The following is an 18,563-nucleotide window of genomic DNA, read 5'->3' as shown; positions in this document are numbered from 1 at the left end:
AAGCTTAATAGGGTCGGGCGATAATACTTGAATGATAAATCTGTGGTAAAGAGCTTACATACATTTCATACTTAAATAGCAATTATAAGTAATAATTCAAAAAACAAATACAATACCAATTGTTGTTATTAGTAATTGTTACCTGATGTTAGCAATACCAGTTGATATCAATGCATTACTCTAGATAGAAGTTGGACTGTGCTGTATTCATGACTGATTTATACAATACAAATGAGACAGAAAAGCTAACAAAGCTGATGTGTGGGGACAGCCATCTTAGATTCTGAAGTCGGAGCTGGTGAGGTTCGTCCTATTATCCAAATTGAAATTCCGACTTCGGGTCACATTCCTGCTAAAATTTCCGACTTGGAACTGGGTAATTTCGTTCCATTCCACTACCATATCAAACCATTCCTCTCTGCCTCGACCTCAGAGACCACCATGAGGGCTTGATCATCCAAGAGACTTGATCATCATCATCCAAGCTCCTACCTTCCCCATGGTGCTAGGATCCTCCTGGAGATAGTGTCCCCATATCCCCATAATATATCACAGTAATATGTCACAGTATAATCTCTTTATAGAGATTTTTATGTATTTTTATGAATGTGTTGTATGGGCTAGTTATCTGGATTAGCCCACATGATCACAGGGTGGACTGCATGTCATTTGATTACAGTGTCAGCAGAATACATGCCATCACAGCTAGACCTTCACCCCTCTCATTTCCTCCATAGCTAGTTATACTTCAGAGTTGAAGTTCAAGGTTTTCTGTTAATAAGGAGTAGCCTGCTACTGTGTAGGTCAGACTAGCTGAAGAAATGTGTCAAGTTATACTTCCATTTAAAACATGCATGTTTGCCTTTTGATCATTTGATACCAAATTTCTGCAAAGGGTAGTGTTTTTTTTACTTTTGATATAGAAAGGACTTTAAATGTATTTATTTTACATACAACATGTCCTGTCTTTCGTTAATGTTTCCTTCTTCCAGTTATGTGTTTATGATGTTTGAACCTTGCTCTGTGTGTTCCTCATAAATCTTTGCATGACACTTTTCTGTTTCTGCAGTAGGCCTACTTCCTTGAATTTGAGTTGTGGGGAATTTCCAATTGCTGCTGTTAAACAAGTAAACAAATGACCTTCATAAAACATGAACTCAATTCTACAGAGACTCATACGTCATTTAAAATTAAACAAATGTAATGATGGAAAATATGAAGCAGGGTTGTTTCTACCACTGAATTACCAGAGTGATCCAAATGTGTGTCTCAGGGACAGCAAACATAATAAAAGTAAGGAACAAACATCTGCTACACAGGAAGGTAACAGCACTATTTCTGCAAATTAATTTCCATAAACCACTAAGTCTCTTTCACAACTGCAAGGCAGAATAACATAATCTTATAATCTAACATTACCTAAAGCAATAGATGGCAGTACATACTAGTGCTGGGAAAAATATTCTAAGCTCTTTTTGGAAGATGCCATCGTCTACCTAATGCACAGGGCTCACTCTTATCTGGACAAGGGGAAGGGTGCTGTGAGAATCATGTTCTTTGATTTCTCCAGTGCCTTCAACACCATCCAGCCCCTCCGACTGAGTGACAAGCTCGTGCAGATGGGTGTGAACGCCCACCTGGTATCCTGGATCACTGACTACCTGATCGAGAGACCACAGTTTGTCAGGCTGAAAGACTGCGTATCTGAGACTGTGTTGTGCAGCACCGGCGCTCCACAGGGGACTGTGCTCTCACCTGTCCTGTTTACTCTGTACACATCAGACTTCACCTACAACACGGAGTCGTGCCACATCCAGAAGTTCTCTGATGACTCTGCTGTTGTGGGATGTATCAGGGATGGACAGGAGGGTGAGTACAGGAGCCTGGTGGACAACTTTGTGCAGTGGTGTAGGCATAACCACCTGCAGCTGAACGCCACCAAGACCAAGGAGATGGTGGTGGATTTTAGGAGGTCTCAGCCTCCTCTGCTACCAGTCTTTATCGGGGGTGTCAGTGTGGAGGTGGTCAAAACCTACAAGTACTTAGGAGTTCATCTGGACAGTAAACTGGACTGGTCAGCCAACATAGATGCCATCTATAAGAAGGGTCAGAGCCGGCTCTACTTCCTGAGGAGGCTGAGGTCTTTCAATGTCTGCAACAAACTCCTGCGCATGTTTTACCAGTCTGTTGTTGCCAGTGTCCTTTTTTATGCTGTGGTGTGCTAGGGAGGCAGCATGAAGAAGAGGGATGCAGGGCGACTAGACAGGCTGGTGAGAAAGGCAGGAGCTGTTGTTGGCATGGAACTGGACTGCCTAACATCAGTGGCGGAGAAAAGGACATTGAGTAGGCTGCTGACCATCTTGGACAATGACCACCACCCACTACACAGTACTCTTAACGGACAGAGGAGCATTTTCAGTGGCAGACTCCTGTCACTGTCATGCTCATCGGACAGGCTGAGAAAGTCCTTTGTCCCCAGGGCAATACAACTCTACAACGCCACGCAGAAGGGGAGGGGGAGGGAGATGGACTTCTCTGCATGAGTCTACCTCAGTCTCCCCTCCTCTTCTCAGCTCTTCATTTTTTTCATCCCACTGTCCATCTTTTCATCTTTTTACTCTTTTACTGGCTATACTAGCCCATTGCACAGACTGTACTATTTATATCACTTTGCACTATCCTCACACACACAAGCACAAGTACTCAATCCTTGCACTATCCACACAAGCACATGAACACTATCTCTCTGCACTCTTTGCACTACTTTCCTCGTGAACATCAACACTGACACAACCAATGCACACCGGTATATCTGTATACACCCCACTCCCTGTGAACATGTTCTCCCTATGTGTATTGTTTTTCTACTGTTATTCTACTGTGATTTGTGTATGTATGTTTGTGAGTTAAGTTAAGTGTATAAGCTACTGGATGACCTAAATTTCCCTCTGGATTAATAAAGTATCCATCTATCTATCTATCTATCTAGGTGACAGGGATCCGTGATATATATCGTTCTCAGGCCAGGGGATTCAGAGATCGCTTGCCCGCAGAACGCTATGAAGAAAACTAGGTTCAGCCACATCTAACATATAGAATCTAATGAAAGTGTGGCGAGAACTCCAGCTTGCAGCTTTGCAAATATCCTCCACTGAGACGCCCTTTAGTAAGGCCCAGGACGACGAGACCCCCCGCGTAGAGTGCGCATGCAACTTCTCCGGGGGATCTAAAGACAAGCTCTTATAAGACAACACAATAGCCTCTACTATCCAACGGGAGAGGCTCGGTTTTGATAGAGGTCTGCCTTTTGCACGTGCACCGGAGCACACGAATAGCTGATCTGACTGTCTGAAAGCTCTAGTGCGCTTTGCGTAACAGCGGAGAGCGCGCACTGGACAGAGCTTATTCAAATGTTCCTCCTCTGCTGACGCAAAAGGAGGAGGCGAGAAAACTGCTAATTCAATCACCTGATTGCGGAATGGGGTTACCACCACTTTAGGTGTGTAGGCAGCATTAGGTCGCATAACCACTCTGTCACCAGCGATCGAGAACTGAAGGCACGATGGACTGACTGACAGGGCTTGCATGTCACCAACGCGTTTTGCTGACGTTAACGCCAGCAGCAGCGCGGTCTTTAAAGAGCGGACTTTATGTCCACTGTCTCCAGGGGCTTGAACGGAGGCACTGTGAGAGCACGTAACACCACTAGCAGATCCCAAGATGGTATGAGGTGTCTCTCTGGCACCCTGAGCGGTCTCACCCCCGCCATAAAGCGTGACGCTAGCGGGTGACTTCCAGGAGAGCTGCCATTAATGCCTGCGTGGCAGGCTGAAATGGCAGCCATGTACACTTTGAGAGTAGAAGCCGCCTTCCCCTCATCAAACAACTGCTGTAGGAATTCTAGAATAACGCCCAGCGCGCAGTTAATGGGGTCGTGCTGACGCGCAGCCCACCACCGCTCAAAACTGCGCCACTTCAGCGTATACAGAGCCCGTGTCGATACAGCTCGGGCGCTCTGTAGCCACCACCGCATCTGACAGGCCTGACGCTATGAGCCTGCACCTCTCAGGTGCCAGGCTCTGAGACGCCACCACTCTGGATGGGGATGCCACACTGTCCTGTGCGCCTGCGTTAGGAGGTCACTCCGCAGAGGCAGCTCCCAAGGCTGCTGCACTGACATATTGACTAGATCTGCCGCCCACGGCTGATTGGGCCAGTGGGGGGCTATCAATATCAATTCCCTGCCCTCGTCCGCTATCCTGCACAGCACCTGCTGGGGGAGCGGGATCGGGGGAAAAGCATATAGGCGTAGAGCTGGCCACTGGTGGCCCAGCGCGTCTATGCCTAGTGGGGGATCGTCGCCCCCTAGCGAGAACCAGAGCGGGCAGCAGGTGTTCTGCCTGTTTGCGAACAGGTCCACCTGCGCCCTGAAAAAGCGCACCTAGATCTGGTTTATCACTTGTGGGTGAAGACACCAGTCTGCTGCTCGAGGACCGCCCCTCGATAACAGGTCCGCACCGTAGTTGAGGTGACCTGGTATATGAACTGCCCTGAGGGAAGGACGTGCCCGTGCCATCGTGCCTGACGTGGCGAGAAACCAGGGGGTTCTCCAGATCGCCAGGGCTTTCCTGCATCTGGAGGACACCACTACTCTGTGATGCCTGTCTGTGACTGCGTTGAGCCTCATAGACAGGTACCATATTTGGAATGGCCGCATACGCAGCATCCCCAACGGGAGCGCCATGACGGCTGATGCCATCCTTCCTAACAGGCGTTGGCAGCACAGCGACGACACTGACTGTCCCAGTCGGAACTGGCGCACGCATGTTTTGATGGCATTTATTCGTTCTTGAGACAGCCTGACCTCCATGGATCGGAACGTGGAAATATGCGTCTTTAGAGTCTATCGTGATAAACCAATCGTTTGGCCTTATAAACTGCACAAGCCTGCGTGGGGTCAACATTCTGAACCGTCGCGGCATAAGTGCTTTGTTTAACACACGTAGATCTAATATTGGCCGATAATTCCCGTCCTCTTTGGGAACGAGGAAGTAACGGCTGTAGAAGCCTGCAGCTTCCTTCTCTGGAGGAACTCTGCTTATTGCTTCTATTCTGAGCAGGGAGACTATCTCTTCCCGTAGGAAGTGAGACTGTTCTCGCTGCACCACAGATTGTATCACTCCGCTGAATGGCGGAGGGGAACGGGCGAATTGCAGCACGTAACCCCTTGTGATCGTCTTTAGCACCCATGGTGACACTGCGCATGCGCGCCAACTCGCCACCCAACCAGGGAGGTTGTGCTTTGAGTTGAATTTGTCGGGGACTAACCCGCTCATGGTCAATGAGTCTAAGCCTAGATCTACACCCACTCCGCCTAGGGAGGAGGACAAGATCTGGGGCTGCCCCCTCATGTTTTTGAAAAAATTTGGGGGGGTGCGATTGCACTGTGTGCATCGCGGGGGGAGTCGCACAAGCATGCCTGGGCACTGCGCCATCTGGGACAGGAGTTAGGACATATGATTGTGGTGCTTGTGAAAACCTGCTTACCGTGCTGGACATGATTTCCACATGTGAGCGACGGGCTGATTTCTGTGGAGGCGGTGTGGGTTCCACCGCTCCCCCCTGTGTGACGAGTGGCTGACTGTCATGATCAGGAAGCCTGAGGTCTCCCTCTGCCTCGCCCGCGGCGAGCGGAGTGCAGCCGGTTGTTGCTGTGCCCGGTGGACACCTTTGCTGGAGGCGCTGGCGAGCGGAACCCGCTTCTCTTCTGGCCCGGTGCGGGTGTGGTGTGTCCTGAGGAGGACGTCTCACCCGTGCCACTAGAGCGAGGCATCCAAGCCTGGAATACCTCTCTGCTCTTCTGCTGTTCTTCGAACTTGGCAGCCATTGTGACCACTGCCTCCCCGAAGGCGCCCTGGACAGAGACCGGGGCGTCGAGGAGTGGTGCTTTTTCTCTGTCTGACAGCTTAGCCAGTGATAGCCACAGAGACCTCTGGGTAGCCACTGCGGCACCCATCACCCTCCCCAGTGCCTGTGACATGCACCGAGTAAGTCTGAGCGACAGATCCGTCGCGCGACGGAGTTCTGCCACAGATGGGTGATCTTCCCCCAGCGACAAGGCAAGCTCAGTCAGGAGCTTTGCCTGGTAACGCTGTAGCAATGCAGCCGTATTGGTTGTGCAGGCAGCCTGCCCTGCAGCCAAGTAGAACTTCTCTGCCAGCTAAGCCTGGTGTCTGCCCACCCGCGTGGGCAGGAGAGGCTTCTGGCCGAGACGCATCGTGGGGGAGGCGGGCGAGAGGTAGCCCGCTACTGCATCCTCCACCTGGGGAAAGGAGAGGTAGCCCCTCTCCTTAGCCATGTGGAGCTGCATGTAGGGCGCGAACCCCGGCACCGGGGCTCGGCCCGAGTAGGGTATCGCCCATGTCGCCTGCAGTTCCTCGTGCACCTCCTCGAAAAAGGGGATGCAGCTGGGAACTGACGCGGCGGAGCCAGCATAAAACTCCCCGTCTAGCAGCGAGGACCGCACGCTGGGAGGGGGAGGGAGAGGGAGCCCGAGACAGCTGGCTGCTCTCAGCGCAACCTCGTGGAGTTGCTGGCCCAGGATCAGAAACGAGGTAGGAGGTGTATCCACCCGCATCCTAACGTCTCGGCTCGTCTGCATTACCTCCACGATTGAGCTGTGCTCATCGGAGAAGTCTAGCAGACTATCATCATCCAGGCTGATGTCCAGCTCAAGTTCAGGCTGAAGCTCCTCAGCCTCGCTGCCCGCAGCGCCAGGGCTGACAGGCGGCGGAGACGGGGAGAGACCCGGGAGCGGAGCTGCAGCTGCAAGGCGACTGCTCACACTCACCAAGTCTAAGGCTGGAGACGCACTCATTCCTACGGGGGCGTTAGTCCCGGATGGAACCAGTGCAGTCTCCTCGGCGTCCTTAAGCTTCCAGAACGCAAGGCGCCTGGTAGCCTTAGCTAGCGGGAGGCTAGCACAGATGGAACAGACAGGGGCTCTGCCCGAAAGCCGCCCTCTGCGTGGTCCCTGCCTAGGCAGGTCACGCACCGACGGTGGCGGTCGCCCTTGGGACGGACGTGACCGCAGTCGGGGTAGTGTCTGGCCATCTTTTTTCAATCTGAAAGTAGAGAAGAATGTTAAAACACAAGCACACTATCTGCAACGAACACGTTGTTAGCAAGCTAGCAGGCTAGTCAGAAACTTAGCCAGCCAGGCAGCCAGGATAGTAGCCACTACTTTCAAAATTAAGTTGAGCCAACGAATTTTGTAGCGCCCTGAGCTAGTGAGGGTTAAGGAACCCAGATAACTCACCAACCCGTAGAGAGCGAAAGCACACAAAACTCTTTTGACTGTGGTAGAGCGTTTGAGATATGCTCGGAGATGTTCACTCCGTCTTGCGAAGTTTCAAAAGAGGCAGTTCTGTCTGCATGTAGGCCCGGGGTGGGTTTCAAAAGAGGCAGTTCTGTCTGCATGCCAGGCCCGGGGTGGGTAATCGGGAGAATCGGGAGAGTTCCCGGTGGGCCGCTTCACTTCTGGGCCGGTCGAGAATTTAATTTTTTGACATTTGTCACGTTAGTCCATCTTCTCTTAAAGTAGGCTACACACGTTCTGCATTCTGATACCGCAGCCTCTGCATGGGTTGTACCATGCGAGGGAGTTCTCCCCTCCCAAATAGAGTTGGTTGGGTCCATAGCCTGTCTTTTCCAAAAAGTTTTCTCAGACTACCGATAGCTGGGCCGGCCCTACCCCAACGATATGCGTCAGAGAGGATGGATGGGAGGAAGAGGGGCTGAAAAAGCCAGGTTGAAAAAAAGAAAGGCATTGGAGGAGGATGCTGCTAAATGTGCCAAGCTTACCGATTTATTTTCAAGAGGACAAACACAAGTGGCAACTGGTAAAGAGAGACATAGGCCTAATGATTAGCAACGTAACTATTAGGCTAATGTTGTAGCGTTGGTTAATATCGTTGTAGCGTTGTCAACCTATTCGCAAGCAAAATATTACCAGAGATGGAGCTTGAAAGCAGGACCTGTTCCTCCTGCAAAAACTGTGCCATTTGTGTCCATTTAATAGCTACTCTCACAGTACAACCTCCTCACAGATGCTTATCATGTCATTGGGTTAGCATATAAGTTTCTGTTGACTTTGTCCATCACACAGGTTGCATGTGAGAGAAGCTTCTCAACCATAAAATTTGTGAAGAATAGGGTACGGAGCTCATTGAGTCAGGACCATTTGGAGGCTTTCATGTTAATGTGCACAGACAAGGAAATCCTCATGTCTATAAGCAGCGACAGCGATAAAGTGGCTGAAACCAGTGCACTGCTTAGGCGGTTACTGATGCTGTAGATGCTGTTGGTGCTATTCGCAATGTAACTTCTGTACTGTGAGTTGAACTGTAAACATTAGTTCAATATGCCTCTTTGTTGAAGAGTGGGATACGTTTCAAATGCTTTATTTATTTATTTCTGATTTTGTTATTTATATACCTATCCTTGTGGAATAGTGGAATATTTTTTGTTAACTTCTCAGCTTAAGTGGATTATTATTTAACCTTTACATTATTTGTTGAACCATGGTATTAATAAAGAGAAAACTACAGGATAGTAAGAGCTGAACTGTTGCTTCATTTATCCAATTTCCACTACCATGGAAAAAGTGGGCCGGTCTTGGGCCTGAAATTCCCGGGCTGAAAAGTGGCCCCACTCCGGCCCTGGTGGGCGCGTAATAAGATAAGGGCTCCTGAGGGGCGGGCCCAGGAGCGCGCGCTGACAGATCTCGCGGCCTTCAGGCGTGAATAGATAAATGCTTCGATTTGTACCCCATGACTGACGTCATGTACCATACTGTTATGTCGCAGTGAACTGCGACAAGGAACTCCATTGTTTGTGATGACATGTAAGTGGCACTTATTAGTGGGAGCCCAATGAGAAATATGAAAGGCATCGTGGATCAAATCAATCATTTCCAGTAACTCTCAGGGCTTATAAAGTTAGTACATCAGTTAAATATTTTTTACAGTAACATTATTTTATGTGATCTACGTCCAGGAACATTTGTTTCAATCCTTGACATTTTTCCAGGGACAATAAAACTTGAAATAAAATGTCTGTTCAATGAACTTTTGAGGCAATATGCATCAGATGGTATTTTGCCATGTTCTGGGCTGGCCATGTTAGGCCATGACAATAAACTTTTATCCTGATGACGCCTGCAACAGATTCTGATTATGACAAAGATTTGGGAGTGACGGAGAAGCTTACACAGAAAGGACTAGAAATTGGTGCCACTCTACTTTGAGTACATTACCAAGTTAAACATTGCAGGAGTTCAAAGAACAGAGGTGACACCTTATATTTGAAACAAATATTTAATTGAATGTAATTATTTTAAGTAAAGTAAGTACACATGTGTAATACAATAGCAATGATACTGTATGATGCTGCTGACAATTGAGCAACATTATCATTTTCATGTTCATCTAAATAATGTGGGCCTATATAATATTTTCAAAGTCGACAATCACATATTTAATGCATAAAGATTAAAGAAATAAACAACAACTTTCATTCATCTTATACTTTCCTCTATGTGTTCATATCATTCCTATATCATTCCCATATCATTCCCATATCATTCCTATCATTCCTTCCCTCTAAGTGCTCATATCATTCCTATATGTAAAGGTGACTTCATAGGTTGTATTCTCATTGCTAATAGGATGCTTTCCAATAATTGCATTGATTGATTGAGACCCTAGAATGCAAAGCAAGTCACTTGGAGCTTGCTAGTTAGCTAGAGTTTCAATTAAATAGATACTTACATACATGCACACACTTACTCTTCACAAATTATTCATAAGAGAGTCACAAGGTTACCATTTACTTGAGACATAAAGCCTTCCCTGTAAATCTAGATGTAGTCACATGACTCATTCTTGGGTAGTGGTGTATTCTGGGGGCAGATCTTCAGATTTGCCACTTCTGCAACCATCAGCACTGCAGTTATGAAGAGGAGGAACCACACTGGTTGGAAAGAAAGGCATCTGGAAAAGCAACACATGAAAAAGGTAACTGAAGGATTCACACCCACCTATTTATCACAAGGTCATTAGTAATGTTTTTTTCCAATTACATTTTCATGACTGTACCTGTGTACTCTGTAGAGGTGCAGAGGGGTGGGAGGTGGGGAAAGAGGGGGGCACCTGGCTTGAAACGTATACTACCTGCTACAAAATCAAATACAAAACATGTAAAGAGGGACAGCCTATTCAGTGTGGAGTCTAATAACTGACTGCATTGGGCAGCAAAAGTGCTGCTGGACTGTAAAGATTTATTGTTATAGTTTTACTCACCTCAGTGTTAGAGGAGCAGGTGGCTTTGCATGCAAACGCAGATACACATATGGAGACAATGAACTCCAGTAAAGACAACACCAGCATCACTCCAGCAATCCCCTGTGTCCTGCTCTGTTGTAGGGGAAAGAAATATTACACATACCGACTGTGAGACAGATCAAGATTATTGTCATGTATGTAATGAACAGTATAGTATGTTGTATACAATTTATAATGGTATACCTACCCATAATAATGCATTGTTTCTTCGGCAGTAATAGCTTTCACCATAACAGTCGTTATACATGTAAGGGTACATTGAGACGGTTAAATCCAAGCTATGGAAAATTATGGCAATCCCTGCAGTTATTGTGCTGAAGATATTCATCCCCAGTGATGCTTTGACCTACATGAAAAAAAGCAAAATCAAACCACAATAACCACAATAGCAATTTCAGTCCAATATTTTTGAAGATAGTCAATTTTTTGGTTATACACAGAATTTTTTTTAAAATTCCGGTTGCTATTGGTTTGGGACTCCCCACGGCACCCAAACCTCTCACTGTCACTTGCAAGTGGTCATACGCAGTAATCTAACCATTATAACAACTGCCCAACCATAGGATACAACAACAACGCAAATAACCGCATGTTGTACCTTGGATCTGTAAAGGCCCTCCTTCACAGTACAACATGCACTGTCTATAGCCCTCAAAACATGACTGCCCAACCATAGAACCTGTGCGGCAGGATACAACAACAACAACAACAACAACAACAACAAAGGCGCATTCATTTTTATGTTCCCAGCCTTTGGAATACTCTGAAAGAAGACCTAAGAATGGCTGAAACGGTGGAAACCTTTAAACGTGCACTTCAGACATACCTCTTTCATTTTCGCCTATCATTCTCTGAACTATTTATCTGTTCTCAGTGGTCTGCTGTATATGTGTTTGGACACCCCCCCCCCCCTCCCCCCATTTCCTTCTGTGAAGCGCATTGTGTTACCTCCTGGTATAAAGTATGATGAGGATGATGATCAGTGTTAGTTGAATTAGGCCCATGATACCTCCAGAAGGCTCAACAGTGGTGTCTGGCATCTCAGACTCATACCCCCCCATACTCATGTTGGGTCAGGAGACATGCCACTGTTGGTTCACTTGGAATTCATTCATTGTTTGATTTAATTAGGAGCCCTCAACCTTTACTAACTATTGATATGGTAATTATGATTGTAGTTATTAATTTAGTTATTAAATTCCAATGATTAAGTATCAAATTGATAATTTAGTATATTTTATGAGACTGATTTGTTACTGATCTTTATTTTCTCCACTATGGTATCTTGGTGGCCCTCATGCAGAGAGAATGGCTATTTATGCTCAATTGCACCCACATTTATTTTGTCGCCGTTCACAAGGTAAGGTACCGGCATTACTCTGGTGGCTATGTGAGACTGGTACCTATTGTACCTACACCACTACCACAGACAACACAAGATACACCTCAAGGTACACCTAAACAGATACACCTCAACAGATACACCTCGACAAGATTTCACATCTCTCAGTGTTAGTTCAGGTTAATTCACAGCCCCTGCGAGCTCAGATGACTCGTGGCTGAATTAACTACGAAGCCGCTAACACCTATTGTGTGTACTTGCCCCGCTTCTGCTACCAGTTCCACATACTTTAGCTCCTCCTTTCAAATGTTTCATCAATCGCATCTTCAAAAGGAATCGTTTTCTCAAAAAAGTAAACAATGCGCTCACACTCAGAATACAACACCATGCTTTGCCTCATTTGCTAGTACGGTTTATACGTGCCTGGTGTACACTTTTCACGTGAATGAATTTAAAACCTTATTATATCTCCACGGGTAGTAACCTTGGGTCAGGCTAGTTTCACATCCAACACCAAATGCAGCCTCTGTCTTCACCCACACACTGACTGAAGTTAATGCTGTTAGCCACCATCGCCCAAAGTTCTCTCCAGCATTAATACATCCTTCATATTGCATCACAATCACACAGATGTATTAAACTGCTCATACACTTAATCTATACTGTTATGTATTCTTTATAAATACTCAGTGTCACAAGCCAACAATACCGAAGAAGTTAAGATTGTTTCATTGAAAATGAACGAAAGGTCCTGTGCAAACTGTGAAAACATGAAAACTGAAAGGTAGTGTGAATGTAATGTATTACAGATGTTGCTTTAAGGCACAGGCCTGTAGACAGTGTTGAATGTTCTATCATCAAATACTCACCAAACACTGACTGAGCTTCTTATTGGCTCTAACAGTGAGAGAACCAGCAGTGATGTACTGAAATAATGAGTGGTTTCACACATTAAAAATACATATGGCATTAGAAGAGCCATTTGTAATATGATGACACAAAAAATATTATATATATATATATATATATATATATATATATATATATATAGTATATGAAGAGGCAGAATAATTATAACCAGAAATATTACAGATGGCAATCATTTAAACAAACTACTTTAGTGTATACATTTTTAAAGGAGAAAAAATTATGTAATGAATGAATAAATCTCACGATGATGGCTCCCCAGAACATGATGCCAGTGAAAGTGGACATTGTTGATGCATAAAATGCAGTCACGATACCGAAGAGGAACACAACCACACCAATCATAATTTGAACTGTCTGTGGAAGATAAAGGCAAACAAATGGAGCTCCATGGAAGTTGATTGCGAAAGTACAAGTTCCAACAAGAGTTATATTGAACTAGATCCTTATCTTAGACTCACCCCCAGAGCTGCTGGTTCTCCTTTAAGGAATTTCTGAAGCATAGAGGAGGCTGGTGGAGAGGAGGCTAGTGGAACAACTCCGCTCTGGGGTGAAGAGACACTTTGGGCACCTTGTTGTGGGTACACATGAGTGACAACTACAAAGCCACCGGCAGGGGGAACAGAGTCGGCCATGGTTGCTGCTGGAAGTTGCACTAACCTGAAATGACCAGCAGGACAGTGAAAGAGCAGTTTGAGAGCACATTTTTGAAAAAATAGCTATTTTTCCCAAAAAACTGCACTCAGGAAGAGAAACTGACACTTTCCTGTTGATGCCTTCCTTGTCCCTAATGCCATGGTTTTTTTTTTTGGGGGGGGGGGGTTTATGAAATCCTCTTTGTCAGTAACTGTGACAAAGCCACACAATTACATTAAAGGGAAGTGAGAAGTTAAGAGAAGAGGAAGTTCGGAGAAAAGCACAGAAGCAAGGGTGGGAAGAGGCTGTACTCCCACCCACCTCTCTCTTGTTTGTTTTCTTCATTATCCCTCTCTGTCCTAATTCTCATTACCCCCCTACACTCAAATCAGATTATCTTAATTACCATTGGGTGAAAATGTACACAAGAAATGTGAATGTTAATTAAAATACTCAAGAGTAATAATACATGAGTTAAATTAGGACAACGACTTGAGCCCTTGTCAAATAATACAAATTTGGTTTGAAAAAGAACTAAAAAAAGTGCCCATGTTGAAAAGTCTTTCATTTTAGGCAGATTAGAAACACACATCATTCGACCCATTTGAGAAAGACAGTAATAAGTAAATATGCACTGCCAGACAGATTTGACTGACATATTTATCAACATCAGGTATGCTAAACATTTTCACCTTTCAACTATGAAACTAACTGTTTGTTGCACATAATGCGCAATATGTCAGCGTAATCAACTGCTTCCACACCTAGAAATATGTTAATCACGTTATTCTGTTATTCAGGAAAAATAATCTCAGTATAGTTAACCGCTCTCAAATCGAGCCAAAAAACGACCACGGACTTACCTTTGACGAATTCTAATTGAAAGTAGAATGGAAACAGGATTCCGTGTGGATACAGACTACAAATAAATGGCGATCCCTTCTGAAATTGTTCTTCCCAAGTTCTGAGTCTCAATTTAAGGTTACTGTCTTCTTGCGTCACTGACAGCCGCACTAGTAGGAAGAGCTTGCAATGTTTCTTGGTGGTCTTGACGTTTTGAAATGTCTGTTAGAAAGTAATTAAACATCTGCCTCTAGTGGTAAACAAAAATGTTGCACACTGACTGAGGTACATATAGTATGCTCCAATACTGTGTGTGCCTATCGCACAAAGACGTTGAAGCTACTGAAATGTAAACAGCCTTAATATACACCTCAAACAACAGTGGCAAACCGGTTGCCTCTGCACTTGACATTTGACATTGAAATTTAATTTCAATACATTTTACATAAATAACAATAATTACTGACCAAACTGTTGTATTGCACATAACACCGATATTACACTCACTACACTGGCTCCCTGTCTACAAAGTCCTAATACTCACCCATACATACATAAATGGGCATGCACCTCCCTACCTGCAATAACTAATTACTCCCAAAACCTCCACCTGCACCCTCAGATCTGCAAACAGATCTGACATCGCTTTTTCAATGCTCAATTAGTATTTCATTGACTTTCCATTTTTCTAATGCAGGTGCCTCTTTATTCTTCCAGTTTTGCTAAATCAATTTTTTCAATATTAAAGAACAGAAAAGTATCTGCCAACTGGTTGGGTATCTCATTCCCTCTACATCTTGAAAAAGACATGTTTTTGGAGTATTGTATTGTAAGTAGCCACCTACCAATATCCTCCCATTTCTTTTTACATTTTTCACAATTCCAAAAGGCATGCATGAGAGAATCAGTGTGTTGGTTACATTTTCTGACAGATACCAGATTGCCCTTTATCAAATTTTTGAATTTTCTCTCTACTATAGTATTTTCTTGTCATTAATTTAAACTGGATTAAGCGCACATTTTCATTAGTGGTTGTCTTATTTGAAAGAGTCAGGCAGTCCTTCCATTTATCTTTAATGTTATATCCTAAGTCTTCAGTCCACAAATATTATAAATATTTTCTAGTAGCTGGTCACTGCCTTCCTTTTTTATCAAGACATTGTATACAGAGCCTATCAGCTTCTTCCTTTTTCCCCTCCTGGTTTAGGAGGGTCGACAACTCTCGACTAACCTGCATACTAAGATCAAAGTTGGAATTTAACCAGTTTTTTAATTGCATATACCTAAAAACATCTACATCTTTTAAATCATATTTACTTTTAAGCTCCTGGAAGGGTAGAACTGAATTCTGTCTAATGATGTCTGATATCTTCTGAATACCCTGGTTTGACCACATATCCCACTGTAGCTGGGAATTTTGGATATTTATTGAAGGGTTGTTCCAAATCTGTATATGTCTAGGTAGCCCTATTTCTTGGCCTAGAATTTCCTATTTCTTTACCTAGATTTTGTTCCAAGCAATCTCTGTACAGTCTTACCTGTACAGATGGCAACAACATCACAGCTAGACCTTGACCCCTCTAATTTCCTCCATAAACATTTATGGTTCATCAGAATAGCTTACTTCTCGTGTTGATCCAGATGTTTTCAGAAGCATATAGAGTTGTGGTATAAAACTAGCGAGCTACCCACCTAAAAAGAATGCAAACACAATCAGCAGCTCAATTGACACTGACAAAAGCTTTATAGGGCCGGGCGATTAATCAAATTTCAATTTTAACCATAGGTGCATTTCCGCAAGAAAATGCAAAGTGTGATTGCTCAACAGTAGCAGACCCCCTGGCTCTAGTGTGCCACGGTGGCCTCACAGCAAGAAGGTCCTGGGTTCGATTCCCGCATGGGGCGCTGTTGGGGTCGGTTCTCCCCAGGCCTCCATGTGGGCTATCTCCCGGGCCTTTCTGTGTGGATTTTGCATGTTCTCCCTGTGTTCACTAGGGGTTTCCTCCACTAAGAACCCCAACAGAAAAACATGCAGAAGAACTGAACTGTCCGTCCCTGACCAAGACGGATCACTTGACTTGGTACCCGGGCGTCTAAAAGGCTGCCCACTGCTCCTGGGCGTCCTGGAGGAAGGACAGTCCAGGATGGGAGAAATGCAGAGAGTAAATTCACAGCGACCTCAGACCTGTGTGTGTGTGTGTCCTTTGATTGCCACTATATATCCAAGTGTGTGTTGCAGTGTGTCGTTTTTCGAATAAAATCAATTATTATTACAATTGCCTCAACAACTCTGTGTCCTCAGTAAAATGTGTGGATTATTTGAAAATATTTGTGGCACAGAGCAATGTGGCTTTCTCTCTCTGTGTTTTTTACTGCTCATAGAAAAGGTCTGTTCAAAACATTTAGGCAATCACATTTCTTATGCATAATACTTTTATGATAAATCTGTGGTAAAGAGCTTACATATACAGTTCATTTCACACTTAAATACAAATTATAAGTAACAATTCGGAAAACCAATACAATACCAATTGTTGTTATAAGTAATTGTTATTGTAACAGATGTTAGCAATACCAGTTGATATCAACGCATTACTCTGTATTTTGTGCATACAAGCACCATAGCAACATGTCCACAGATAGAAGTTGGACTGTGCGGTATGCATGACTGATTTATACAATAGTATACAACAAGTTAGACAGAAGAGCTAACAAAACTGATGTGTGGGGACAGCCATCTTAGATTCTGAAGACGGAGTTGGTGAGGTGACTTGCGACTTGGAACTGGGAAATTTCGTTCCACTCCGCTACCATACCAAACCATTCCTCTCTGCCTTGGCCCGAGACCACCATGAGGACTTGATCATCATCCAACCTCCTACCATCCACATGGTGCTAGGATCCTCATGCTGCTAGGGTCCCCACATCCCCATAATGTATCACACTAATATGTCACAGTAAAGTTGTAAATGAGATTTGTATGTATTTTTATGAATGTGTTGTATGGGCAAGTTATCTGGATTAGCCCACATGATCACAGGGTGGACTGCATGTCATTTGGTTACAGTGTCAGCAGAATACATGCCATCACAGCTAGACCTTCACCCATCTCATTTTCTCTATAGCTAGTTATACTTCAGAGTTGAAGTTCAAGGTTTTCTGTTAATAAGGAGTAGCCTGCTAATGTGTAGGTCAGGCTAGCTGAAGAAATGTGTCAGGTTGTACTTCCATTTAAAACATGCATGTTTACATGTTTGCCTTTTGATCATTTGATAACAAAATTCTGCAAAGGGTAGTGTTACTGTTTTACTTTGATATAGAATTTTGCATACAAGGACTTTAAATGTATTTACATACAACATTTCCTGTCTTTCGTTAATGTTTCCTTTTTTCCGTTATGTGTTAATGATGTTTGAACCTTGCTCTGTGTGTTCCTCATAAATCTTAGCATGAGACACTTTTCTGTTTCTGCAGTAAGCCTTCTTCCTTGAATTTGAGTTGTGGGGAATTTCCAATTGCTGCTGTTAAACAAGTAAACAAATGACCTTCATAAAACATGAACTCAATTCTACAGAGGCTCATAAGTCATTTAAAATTAAACAAATGTAATGATGGAAAAAATGAAGCAGGATTGTTTCTACCACTGAAGTACCAGAGTGATCCAAATGTGTGTCTCAGGGACAGCAAACATAATAAAAGTAAGGAACAAACATCTGCTACAGCTGAAGGTAACAGCACTATTTATCCAAATTAATTTCCATAAACCACTTAATCTCTTTCACAACTGCAAGGCAGAATAACATAATTTTATGAACTAATATTACCTAAAGCAATAGATGGCAGCACATACTAGTGTCCTAAGCTCTTTTTGACAGCTGCAATTATGGTAAAGTAATGCATTTTTTTTTTTATCTCAGAGAACGATTTGATACATGCAAGTCTGTGTTGTCAAGGAGTTTTCAAATGCAGGGAAATTCCATTGTTTGTGATGACATGTAAGTGGCACTTATTAGTGGGAGCCCCATGAAAAATATAAAAAGGCATCGTGGATCAAATCAATCATTTCCAGTAACTCTCAGGTCTTAAATTTAGTACATCAGTTATATATTTTCTACAGTAACATTATTTTATGTGATCTACGTCCAGGAACAATTGTTTCAACCCTTGACATTTTTCCAGGAATAATAAAACTTGAAATAAAATGAATGAATTTTTGAGGCAATATGCATGTTCTGGGCTGGCCATGTTAGGCCATGACAATTAACTATCATCCTGATGACGCCTGCAACAAATTCTGATTATGACAAAGATTTGGGAGTGACAGAGTAGTTTACACAGAAAGGACTAGAAATAGGTGGCACTCTACTTTGAGTACATTACAAAGTTAAACATTGCAGGAGTTCAAAGAACAG

At 44.0% G+C, this 18,563-nt stretch overlaps 1 protein-coding gene across 1 annotated transcript in view; it reads right to left on the bottom strand.

The window, feature by feature from the left end:
- Window positions 1-9,361: 9,361 nt before the first annotated feature.
- LOC105896113 (membrane-spanning 4-domains subfamily A member 4A-like) overlaps window positions 9,362-18,563 on the bottom strand; it is a 37,608-nt gene continuing 28,406 nt past the window's right edge. The window contains exons 2-8 of the mRNA XM_031575808.1: window positions 13,134-13,332; window positions 12,919-13,029; window positions 12,615-12,671; window positions 10,591-10,749; window positions 10,362-10,475; window positions 10,158-10,235; window positions 9,362-10,052 (exon numbers count right to left, since the gene is read on the bottom strand). Coding sequence (XP_031431668.1) covers window positions 9,939-10,052; window positions 10,158-10,235; window positions 10,362-10,475; window positions 10,591-10,749; window positions 12,615-12,671; window positions 12,919-13,029; window positions 13,134-13,307 — 807 coding nt within the window. The 5' untranslated portion in view covers window positions 13,308-13,332 and the 3' untranslated portion in view covers window positions 9,362-9,938. The remainder of the gene's footprint in view (window positions 10,053-10,157; window positions 10,236-10,361; window positions 10,476-10,590; window positions 10,750-12,614; window positions 12,672-12,918; window positions 13,030-13,133; window positions 13,333-18,563) is intronic.

The sequence above is a fragment of the Clupea harengus genome, chromosome 11, assembly GCF_900700415.2.
Source record: "Clupea harengus chromosome 11, Ch_v2.0.2, whole genome shotgun sequence".
Lineage (NCBI taxonomy): Eukaryota > Metazoa > Chordata > Actinopteri > Clupeiformes > Clupeidae > Clupea > Clupea harengus.
The sequence above is the reverse complement of the archived record's forward strand: the minus strand, read 5'-3'. Positions and strand labels throughout refer to the sequence as shown.